The sequence below is a fragment of the Brassica oleracea genome, chromosome C1 (genome assembly GCF_000695525.1).
Source record: "Brassica oleracea var. oleracea cultivar TO1000 chromosome C1, BOL, whole genome shotgun sequence".
Classification (NCBI taxonomy): Eukaryota; Viridiplantae; Streptophyta; class Magnoliopsida; order Brassicales; family Brassicaceae; genus Brassica; species Brassica oleracea.
In genome coordinates this window covers 35938184-35949815 of record NC_027748.1, presented here as the reverse complement: position 1 = coordinate 35949815, position 11632 = coordinate 35938184, and the positions used below count along the sequence as shown (strand labels likewise).

The following is an 11632-nucleotide window of genomic DNA, read 5'->3' as shown; positions in this document are numbered from 1 at the left end:
TCACAATGTGATCATGTGGCCGCAAGATAATCAACAAGCTCGGCCACAAACATGTCTTACGCATTTATGAAAATCAAGCAATCTAATCGACCATGGTGCGAAACAATCATCAAGCCACACGGCCATGTATTTCTACTTAATGCAAACGGTTTCAATATTGTATAAAGTACATGCTGGTTGATTCTTATTTAAACAGTATGAATGCAATTCATATTCAGATTCATATGTATGCAAGCAATCCTTAATCAATTATAGGGTTTCTAATTTAAACACTAGTAGAATTCGATTTTAAGATTAAGGTTTCAAGGCCTTTAAGATTTAAATTCTAGATCAGATTATTTCAATCAATCTAACAATCCTAAACCTCAGATTTTATCAAAACAATCAATAAAACAAGAACAAATAAAATCGATTTCAAACTTATAGGTTTAGGGTTTTCGATTCAAAATTAGGGTTTTAGGGGATTTCGAAAACATTGATCTTTGATCAAGGGAGTTTGATTTGAGATTCAAAATCATTAAGACTTTGATTTTAATTGATCAATGGATCAATCTCGAATTATGGTTTAGGGGATCTAACTTATTCGAGCTCCGATTTAGTCTTTTAGGGGTTGGTCTATGTGTCTTAAGGCTTTCATCTTAGAGATTAGTTTTTAGGGTTTTAATCCTTACAAACAATCAGGTTCGATTCATGTTCTCAGAATTAGGATTACCTTTGTTTTGCAGGTCTGAACCGGACCACCAAAGATCAGAGACGAGCTGAGACGTGCGGACGCGGAACGGCTCCTATCGGGTCGTGTTGCAGAGAGCTATCGCGAGCTTGTTTCTTCTCGCGGACGGTTGCGTCTGGGCGGGGATTTGGTCTGAGCTGGACGCAAGCTGAGCTGAGGCTGAGGACCTTGATCACGGACAGGGAACGTCTGAAGCTGAGCTTGATCAAAGTTGAGCTTGATCGGAGTTTGCAAGCCGGAACGCAAGCAAGAACAATTTAGGGTTCCAAAAGATCAAGACGGCGCCGCGTATTGTTTCTGCGAGTGTGGACGCGTCTGAGATAAGATCGAAAAACGGTTTGCGCTGATGGATTTGTCTCGTCAAGAGCTTCAAGATGATATGTGGCTCGTCGTCTGGTTGCTCAGGGTTTGAGAGATATATTTATTTTAAGTTGCGCCTGATTTAGGGTTTATTTGTGACGGATTTTAGGTTAGGTTTTGTCTCAGGGTTTTGGAGTCTATCGTGCTGATAACGTGTTGTAATTAGAGAGTTTAGAGACTGAATATTTCTATGTTATTGTTAATGATCAAGGAGGTTCCTTTATATAAGGATTACAAGATGAAGATAAATGGAAAGTATTCAAAACCTAAACTCACTAGGATTAGGAAAACTACTAATACATAATAATGGAAAGATTACATCTACTTGGAAAAGAAAATGATTTCCTTTTCTCCAAGCTTTGTGGCCGCCTCTCTCTCTCCTGAAGTCGGCTCTCTCTTTCTCTCCTCTCTCTAGGGCTTCGGCCATCTCTCCATCTTCTAGGTATTGGACCGGGTTTGGTTAATGGCAATCCACTCTATGATTTATAACAGATACTATTTAGTCCAAGTGTTGCTAAATGTTGAGGCTTGTCTACGTATTATGGGCCTCTGTTACGGTGTTTTACCGTTTGGATTGCTGGAGAAATTTACGATGATATTCGTAAGAAGCTGAGAAGATTCATGTGATGTGACAAAGTGAAAATCAAGGTTGCCTAATCTGCCTAGAAAATCTCAATGTATTTTTGTAAATCTACTCAAATAAGTATAAACTAGGTGATAATCCACGCGAGATGAAATTATTATTTTTGGTATTTATAAGATAAAAAGACATAAAATCCATTAAATGTGGACATCAGTTTGATTGTATATTTGATTTTATTGTATTTTACTCCATTGAAATATAAGAACCATTCGAAAGTCTTATTTATTTTGGTTTGGAGAATTCACAAAAGTGCTGGAGGTTAACGATGAAAAATATTGTAGAATAAGTCTTATAAATAAAAAGCTCAATTTTATTAAGACGCATAAAGATAAAACTGATAATACGATTTAAATCTATTTCCATAAACTAAGTTTTTGAAATATATGCAAATCCCCTATTCATAATTAACTCAATCACGTATATTAGCAAAATAGGCAACCGTCATATAGTAAACTTGAAATAACCGAACATAAGCGTGGTTTATCTTCGTTGATTTCAATAGACGTTCCAACTTGGAACCGACCGGTTCGATTCAGTAAACCCACAATTAGAAGTTCCAACTTGGAACTAATAACAGTCGCGTATGAATATAACTTTTTTTTTGTTTTTACGTGTCTCTCTTAGCCATTAATCTACAACAAACTGCACAACACAAGAAAAAAATGAGACTCTTCTAGTTTAGCTTGAAAGCTGTGTGTTTATCCTATAGATTATGTACCTATTATCAACTCTATCGCAGAATCTCCATGATCTCATGAGACTTCGACCCTTTTTGTCTTTGCATGCACCGCCTCCATTAATTTGTACGTGATAATAAAGGATAAACAGTATGCTTAAAAGAGCGTACCGTAGGTAAGAGTGTTCGAGAGCTTGACGAAAGAAAGGGGAGAAGAGTTCGTGAGCTGCAGTAGTTTGTAATAACGATAATTCTAAGCTTGACGAAACAATGGGAGAAGAGTTCTCTTTTTACAGTAATAATCAACAGCTACGCACAAAGATGTAAAAGAAGTCGTCTCACAAAGCCGATCTAATGAACAGAAACTTACATGTTCTCTTCTCCTCTTCAAGACTTCAACAATGGACTAACGGATGCGTTGATTTCTCACAGGTTTGGTCGAGAAACACAGTTCTTTTCATCTCAGTTTGCATGACGCTTGTCCATGACTAAAGTCCCCATCCCAAGAACCTCGCCGAGAATAACCTAGATGGATCGTCGTGTAGGCCATGCAAAGAAGGAAGAGGAGACTTCTATGTTCAGTAGACTAACAGATGTGTTGGATTTCTCTATTTTGTCTTAAAACACAGTTCTTTTCATCTCAGCTTGCAATTTATAATCATTTTTGTCTATAAAAATTGTCATCACCTGATGTCTGGTCAGATATGTTGAAACTTCGAAGGTGTGAAGAAGATTACAAACTGTTTATAAAGTGTTTCAATCCTCATGCTAGTTTATAATCAAAAGCTCGTTAAGAAGATCACACAAAATAAAGCGCCAAGATGCTCCTAAAAATGGAAAATAAAGAAACAAATATGTGAAAGTGTCTCTCTAAATGACATGTGTCAATATTGGTGTGAACACATTAATTGCAATGCTCATCTTTTAATATATAAGAGATAGTCAAATGTTTGACCAAAAAGGTATAAATAGTCAAATACAACCATTTATGCCATAACTAATTTTTTATTAATTATTTTTAAAAATAAATTGGTTCATAAACAATATTTGTTACCTAGTTTAGAAAACAATAATTTTTATTTCAACTAAAATTAACAGAAATTGGATAGGTAGTGAAGAGAACTCTAAAAAAAGTACAGCTAAATTATATGATAAACTATCTATTTTATTTTTAAACTTTCATATAGCATAATATCTGCTAATTCCCTATCTTACAAGCTTCATCTATAGACATGTAAAACTGTAGAGGAAAAAATGAAAGGTATTACAGATGAGATTTTTATTCAAATATAAAACTACGTGAAAATGATCTTATTAAAGCAACTACATTTTACAATATGAATTCAAGTGAAGCATTAAGCTATCATATAATATAGTAGCATCACCAATGTAACAAGCACCAAGCTTACCTCATCATCAAGAATGAAGAGCACAATCTAAAGGCTGTAACTAGACTGAGCAGTGTACAATCTCTGAAGCCGTCTCCTTCGGTATCTCCATGCCACTTGAATCTGCCTAGCTGCTCGTAGCCTCCAATATGGAGATTCATACCTAATGGCTCCTTGCACTCTAGGATTCCTTAAGAACCTCGAGAACAAGCTTGTTACGTCTTCAAGATCTGCTACACTCAGGGAAAACGCCTCCACGTTTGTCACACACCTAACATTTCTGTAGCTTAGCAATCCCTTTGATGGAATTCTTATCCTCGTCCCATCTGCAGGTTCCAAAGCATACTGATTAGTTACAAAATGCAGTGTAATGTTTCAAGTTTATAACCCAAAACATTGAGAATTATGAGCATATAGACTCTACAAGGATGTAATGTTTCAAGTTTTTTAGCCCAAAACATTGAGAGTTGTGAGCACATAGAGTCAACAAGAGATGTACCAGGATTAACAGAAGATCGTTCAAGGCACCAAGTGAGGAGCTCCTCACCACAAACGTCTCCTTCTGATAAAGGAAGAACAGAACCGTCTTCACCAATGCTCTCCATCTCACCTCTCACTATAAATACCATTTTCTCAACTAGACCTCCACGGTGCAAGACCGTGCTACTACTTATGTATGTCCTCTGTTTCAGCCTCTCACGGATGGCATCTAAGATTGATTCATCCATCAAAGAAAATATCCTCACCTGCAAACCCACCAACATTTTCAATCCACACAAGTTTCAGACAAAACAGAACCAACACCGAGGGAAATAGACTTTGATGTTTAACCTTCTTGAGAAAAATGAAGAGGTGTCGTCTTATATCTCTTTGAAGGTCATCAGGCATATTCTCAAATAGCAATTCTTCGTTAACTCCTCTAGTAGCAGCCCAGTTGAACCGCTCAGCCTCTCGCACCCTCCTAAAAATGTAGAAACAACTATTCACTTAGCTTTATAGTGACATCACATAACCTAAGACAATGCAAATCTTCAACTTGAGAAGCAAGTTTTAAGAGGCATAGTCCACATACTTTCTTATACCTTCTGGCAACCTCCTATGGCTCATCCATTGCTCCACATCACGCCGTCTCAGCGTCATTTCAAGATTCCTACGATGGACAAAACACAATAACCGGGGAGTACTTTATTATTTAGAAACCACCCACCATGCCTTTGAGATATCTTCTTATGTGATACGGTAGTTACTTACCTTCGACCAAGAGCTTGAAGGAAGTTCTGCATATTACCAATAAGAAGCGCAAAAAGCAATAGCCCCAGACCGATAATCCCCATGGTAAAGAAGACCTCCCCAAGAAAGTAACTTGGGACTTGGTTTCCAGCAAGCGTGCTGATTTGCTTTTCAGAGATGTAAACAATGTACATTCATTAAGAGTTCCACATGTGCCATCCAATGTAAACTATTTGAACAGTTGTGTAATAAACTGAATTACCTGAAAACCCCAGAAAAGAGAGTAACTATATCTTGTGAAGAGGCTAGTATGACTGGTGAGATTGACTGCCTTCATATAGATTCCATAAGGAAAACCACCATCTTGAAAACAAGCACTTGCACTTGCATTACCTTTCCATGCAGCAAACGCTTCAGAGCTATCTCCACGACCACAATCTATAAGATTTCTACATTCATGATCAGAGTTACCGCAAGCATCTCGTAGGCATTGGTTAACTCTCTGAAAGATACAAAAGAGAAAAGGGAGGCAGGCAATGAGAAGAATCAATAAGCCACTACATATCTATACATCTTTTATTGGTTAGGACAAGAGAGGTAATGTAAGCAACATAAATGATTTTATATCTAAATGACTGATACAGGTTTGAGACTTTTGCCATACCTGCAGACCAAAAAGATACCAGCAAGAGCCAACAACATGACCAGCAAGCATAAAGGTGAGAAGATTAATAACAAAATTAGCCCAAGCAGACTCAAATATGAAGCCTGTAGGTGTTTGGCCAGCAAGAAGTGGTAGTAGTCTATACAACTTCGGAATGTACTGGAAAAGAACTGCAGCGCGTAACAAGTTCTTTGCGTAGTTTGCCCCAGATGCACCTAAATGTGCTGGTATTATCCATAATATCAATATCTGTAAAAAAAAAATATCTACAGTAAATGAACATATACTAATTACTTCTACTTAGAAGTTGGACTCTAACGTTATGATACCTGTGGAAGTGGCATTACTATGAACAAGTCTAGTAAAAACTTTCCTCGGAAGTAATGCCGAGCAATTTTTCTTGGATGAGCAACTAACTGGCCAGCACCAACAACTGTAGACTCGGGAGCTACATAGGCCAATCGGAACTGCAACAATATATGAAATAACAAAGCATTTGAGGCCAACATGCTCTCTTATAAGTTACAAGGTAACATAAGCAAAAAGGAAACACACCTGAAGCAGAATGTTTACAGAGAATAAAATATCTGTTACACTTCTAACAGCTACAAATGCTTTAGCCATCGGCCAATCAATCATAATGCATTTGTCGTTCTGCAGTGCCAAAGACTGTTGTAAACGCAAGAATACAAAACATGAGAAGCAAAATATGGAGAGAAAAAACATACCTGTTTGACGAATATGAGAAAGAAGAAGAGAGGATCTATGAAAATAGCCAACAAGCATGAGAGGGCAAAGAACTTAGTCCAGCTCTGAACGAATTTAGAGTGAGGATTCATGATTCCTGGTAAGTATCTATTAGCAGTTGTAGCAAACCGCCTAGCCCAGCCTTTAGCATCATCATACAGAGCATTATGGAACTAGTAAGATAAAGAAAAGACTCGGTTTCAGCTACATTTACTTGATCCTCAAAGCTGTTTTTGTGATTTGTTGAGTAAGGAAATCAAAACAAGATACCTTGGAGTCAAAGAAGGCAGAAACTCTGGAACTGGGGATTTGGGCAGCTTTACGGTTGTAATAAGAAGGACAAGTGGTACAGTAAGGATCATTACACATACCTAACTGTCCAGATCTCAAGAGATTTGCGTGTTTTAAGACGAACTCGTCGTCTGACTTTTTATGTTCCAGAGTAGCAAAAGAAGGATACCTCTCAGGCTGTGACGAGGAGATACCAACTGAATCAGGAGGGGGAAGAAGAAAGAGAGGCTCAGGATTGCGAGTAGAGGAAAGAGGACCACTCATTTGAACTAAAGGAGGTCGTCTCTGGGCTCGAAGAGGACCCGTGTAGCCTAAAACCACAGTGGAGCTGTCGAAACCGTCAATGGTGGAACAAGTGTTTGAGAGGGAAACGCTACGAGACCTGGAAGTGAAAGGCCTAGTACGAGATGTGTCCGAGATTGGAAGCATGGGAACATCATCGTTCTCCTTGGGGGAAGCCATCCCGAGACAAACTCTTCACCTTGAGAAAAGTTTCAACAAGACCCAGGAAGAAGAAAAAATCTAGGGCATGAGTGAAAAATCTTATTTTTGGTAAAAATGTGTGAAAAATCTGCGGCTGAGAGTTTCCAAGAAGATGAAGCAGAGACTTTTAAAGATTTCCGAGAAGGAGACGATGACTGAGTCAGGCGTCTCTTATAGAATCAAATCTCGTCGAGCCAAAGTGTATACATTTTTTATTATTAATTTGATTGACATATTAAAAGTATGTCTATGTGTGAACACGAAAAAATAAGCCACGTCAGACAAAAATAAGGACATTTGCGAAGACTTGACTTTTGATTTCATTGTCTATTAATATGGTGGTCCCTCTAATATTGTGTTGTTTGTAATGGAAATAAATCATTTGACGTTACTATTTAAATAAATGTAGCAAAATTATTGCCTAAAGCTAAAGGTCTAAATAAAATTCCATTATTGGATCACCTGCCAACTGTCACTAATAGGAGACAAATTTACCCATAACTAGGGCTGGAAATTCAATATGTTATATTTTACTATATTTGTTATTCGTTTCAATTTGATCCAAAAAATTTGAATATCCAAAAATATTCATGGCAAAACAAATACAAAAATTAATATCTTTAAAAAACGAATCAAATCATAAATACTAAAAAATTTAGAAACAGATATTCGTTTCGCTCAGTCTTTATAAAGATAGATGTATATGTATAATTAAATATAAAGTTTTGAATGTATAATCTTATATAATTATTATTTTAACATATAAATTTATTTATTTTATTTATAAACTTAATTATAAAATTAAATTAAGAAAAAAAATATAAAATCTTCATAGAAAATTACAATTTTTTCTTTCAGAAACTATTTCAAAAGAAATTTATTATTAATTTAATAAATTTATGAAACATATAGTTTCATTAATTTTTAATCTTTATTTTATATCACAGAATATATATTTTTCAATACAATTATATAGTTTTTTTCTAGATTTATTTGTATTGAACAAAGTGGATGAGATATCCGTAAATATTCGTAAGTATCTATAGATTTTCCGGACATCTGTAAAACTAAATATCTGTATTTTTATGAATCAAAACAAATCGTAAATTCAGATATGCGTGAAGTACAAAACAAATCACAAATACTAAAAATTATGGTACTATTCAATCTTTCCCCACTTAGCCGTAACCGCTTCTTTATTTATACACTTTTTTCAATATAATAGGGCTCAATATAAAATGGACCGCCTTAGTACTAAAACCGGGCAAGTACAAATTATCATCTCATTTGGTATATAAATTCACCGTCTGTTTTTCTGTTGAAACATTATTAATGGAGTATGTTTACCTTCGATCAAGAGTTCTAGGGAAGTTGTGTGTGCATACCAATAAGCCTTGCAGAAAGCAAAAGCCCTAGTCCAATGATACACCCATTGTAAAGAAATCCTCCCCCACCTGAGTCACTTGGTGACAGGTTTCCAGCAAGTGCCTATTTGCTTTCAACGATTGGCCGATAGCTAAAGCATTAGTAGCGGTTAGAAGTGTAACAGATGTTTTATTCTTTGTAAACATTATGCTCCAGTTGTGTTTCCTTTTGCTTCCATTTTGTTATGAGTACGAGAATATGCTGGCTTTTGATGCTTCTTCTTTCATATTTTGTTGCAATTCTGTTTGGCCTATGGGCCTACGGTTGTTGGTGATAGCTAGTTGGTCGATGATCAAAGAAAAATTGCTTGCCATTACTTCTGACACTACAAGAAAACACGGACAATCCCGACGGAAAAATCGACCAAAAAAAATCTGTCAGGATTTTCCGACGGAATTCCGACGAAAACTTGTCGGAAATCTATTTCGGAAAATTCGTCGGAACTTCGTCGGAAAATTCTGACAGAATACTTTCGTCGGTATTTGTAACCGACAAAAAACTGACAAATATATGACCGTTGCAAAAAATTGACACTTACCGACGAAATACCGACGGCATACCGACCATGAAAGAATTCGGTCATAATTCCGTCGGTTTTTCCGACGGAATACCGACGGATTGAACAGCCGTTATACTTCCCGACTGAAAACCGACGAATTTGCAGCCGTTGCACTTCCCGACGAAATACCGACGGATTATGTAGCCGTTAGTATCCGTTTAAATTACCGACGGAACACCGACGGGTTCTGGACGTTAATTTAGCTGTTGTCATTCCCGACGGAATACCGACGAATATTTTCCGTCGGAAAGATTTCCAATTCATTATAAATACGACCTCTCCTTCATTCATTGAAATCACAACAAAACAATATAAATTATGGGTACTCCTTATAATTTCCGTTCTTGGTTAGATCAACCTCATATGGATCCAAATACAAATTTACTTACGGAGGAATACGCACGTGGTATTCAGGAATTCATGGCGGTGGTTCAAAGTCAACCGGAAGCAAGAACAAGTAAGTATTTATTATGTCCATGTTCTACTTGTAAGAATAATATCCGTGTCAAAATAATGGAAGTATGAAGTCATTTATATCTGAAAGGATTTACACGTAGTTATAAGATTTGGTATCTTCATGGAGAAAGATTTGAGTATGGTAGTAGTAGCGAACCTCAAACTGCCGATAGGTTAGATGAACCTACCACGGATGTAGATTTTGGGTTAGGGATTGTTCAGATGGTATATGATGCATATGGAGAAAATTTACCGTCGGGTGAAGAGGAAGGAGATAGACAAGAACAACCCAATGTAGAAAATTTCCCATGTGAAGAGGAAGGCGAACGAGAACAACCCAATCTAGAAGCCAGAAGATTTTTTGAAATGTTAGATGCAGCTAAGCAGCCATTGTATCAAGGATGTAAAGATGGGCATTCACCTTTATCATCCGCAAGTCGATTGATGGCGCTAAAGACTGACTATAATTTGGCTGAAGAATGTGTGGATGCGATTGCAGATTTTGTTAAAGATGTTCTTCCTGAAGATAATCTTGCACCTGGCTCATATTATGAGGTACAAAAATTGGTCGCTGGTCTTGGCTTACCATATCAGGTGATAGATGTATGCATCGATAACTGCATGATTTACTGGAGAGCAGATGAGAACAGGGAGAGATGTAAATTCTGTCGGAAACCTCGTTATCAGGATACGACTGGAAGAGTTCCGGTGCCATACAAACGAATGTGGTATTTGCCGTTGACTGAAAGATTAAAGAGGTTATATCAGTCTGAACGAACAGCAGAACCAATGAGATGGCATGCTGAGCACTTAACAAATGGTGAGATAACACATCCTTCCGATGCAGAGGCGTGGAAGCATTTTCAATCAACATATCCAGAATTTGCATCTGAGGTAAGAAATGTGTATCTTGCATTATGCACAGATGGTTTCAGTCCATTTGGAAAGCATGGAAGACAATATTCATTGTGGCCGGTAATCTTGACACCTTACAACTTACCACCACATTTGTGTATGCGACGGGAGTTTTTGTTCCTCTCAATTCTCGTTCCCGGGCCAGATCATCCTAAGAGATCACTGGATGTGTTTCTTCAGCCATTGATATATGAGCTGCAATTATTATGGGAGCACGGTGTTCATACATACGATGTTTCGCGGAAAGAGAATTTTCAGATGCGAGCAGTACTTATGTGGACAATAAGTGATTTTCCAGCATATGGTATGTTATCTGGATGGACCACGCATGGGAGGCTATCATGTCCTTATTGCAAAAACAACACAGATGCTTTCCAACTAAAAAATGGTCGGAAAACGTGTTGGTTTACTGTCACAGGAGATTTCTACCACACGATCATCCATATCGTAAGAGTGAGAAATTGTTTACAAAGAACAAGAGGGTGTTTGACAGTCCACCTGAAGAAGTAAGTGGCAAAAATTTGAAGGAACAATTAAGAGATTTTGGTGCAGATAAAACGCCAGACGTGGGTGGAAACGGACATGAACCGATTTATGGTGTAGGGGAAAATCATAATTGGCATAAGAAGAGTATCTTCTGGGATTTGCCCTATTGGGAGACTCATTTGTTGCGGAACTGTTTAGATGTCATGCATATTGAGAAGAACTTTTTCGACAATTTGATGAACACCATCCTTGATGTCCAAGGCAAGACGAAGGATAACTTGAAGTCAAGACTGGATTTAGTTGATATTTGTGCTCGACGAACTTCATGTTGATAAGCACGGTAAAGGTCCTATTCCCATATATAGACTGGATGCAACTGCAAAAGAAGAGTTTTTTTACTGGATAACACACAGTGTTAAATTCCCAGACGGTTATGCATCAAGTTTGCGTAATTGTGTTGACAAAAGTGAAGGGAAGTTTACTGGCTTGAAGAGCCATGATTGTCATGTAATGATGCAGCGCCTCCTTCCTTTTGCGTTTTCCGCACTATTGCCACGAAATGTCCACCTTTAAAATTTA

The 11632-nt window shown here is 37.3% G+C and overlaps 2 protein-coding genes across 2 annotated transcripts; one reads left to right on the top strand and one right to left on the bottom strand.

The window, feature by feature from the left end:
- Positions 1 to 3634: 3634 nt before the first annotated feature.
- On the bottom strand, positions 3635 to 7392 carry LOC106344554 (probable cyclic nucleotide-gated ion channel 20, chloroplastic). Its single transcript, XM_013783933.1, has 11 exons — positions 6709 to 7392; positions 6420 to 6611; positions 6247 to 6345; positions 6021 to 6158; positions 5692 to 5940; positions 5290 to 5529; positions 5049 to 5194; positions 4870 to 4947; positions 4629 to 4758; positions 4297 to 4543; positions 3635 to 4123 (listed from the first exon to the last, which is right to left on the bottom strand). Exons 1-11 carry the CDS (start codon positions 7189 to 7191, stop codon positions 3846 to 3848), a joined length of 2280 nt encoding a protein of 759 aa, XP_013639387.1. The 5' UTR covers positions 7192 to 7392; the 3' UTR covers positions 3635 to 3845.
- Positions 7393 to 9616: 2224 nt separating this feature from the next.
- LOC106338607 lies at positions 9617 to 11385 on the top strand. Its single transcript, XM_013777546.1, has 3 exons — positions 9617 to 9653; positions 9741 to 10546; positions 11041 to 11385. The coding sequence occupies exons 1-3, from the start codon at positions 9617 to 9619 to the stop codon at positions 11383 to 11385; spliced, it is 1188 nt and encodes a 395-aa protein (XP_013633000.1).
- The last annotated feature ends 247 nt before the right edge of the window (positions 11386 to 11632 follow it).

Bases quoted from the DNA above. Each gene is read 5' to 3' on its own strand.
- LOC106338607 (XM_013777546.1), top strand. From the start codon at position 9,617: ATGGCGGTGGTTCAAAGTCAACCGGAAGCAAGAACAA. The intron at 9,654-9,740 runs GTAAGTATTTAT...TATATCTGAAAG, and splicing joins TCAACCGGAAGCAAGAACAA to GATTTACACGTAGTTATAAG. The intron at 10,547-11,040 runs GTAAGAAATGTG...TTGTTTACAAAG, and splicing joins ATCCAGAATTTGCATCTGAG to AACAAGAGGGTGTTTGACAG.
- LOC106344554 (XM_013783933.1), bottom strand. From the start codon at position 7,191: ATGGCTTCCCCCAAGGAGAACGATGATGTTCCCATGCTTCCAATCTCG. The intron at 4,948-5,048 runs GTAAGTAACTAC...TGTCCATCGTAG, and splicing joins CTTCAAGCTCTTGGTCGAAG to GAATCTTGAAATGACGCTGA. The intron at 4,124-4,296 runs GTACATCTCTTG...TGGAACCTGCAG, and splicing joins ACGATCTTCTGTTAATCCTG to ATGGGACGAGGATAAGAATT.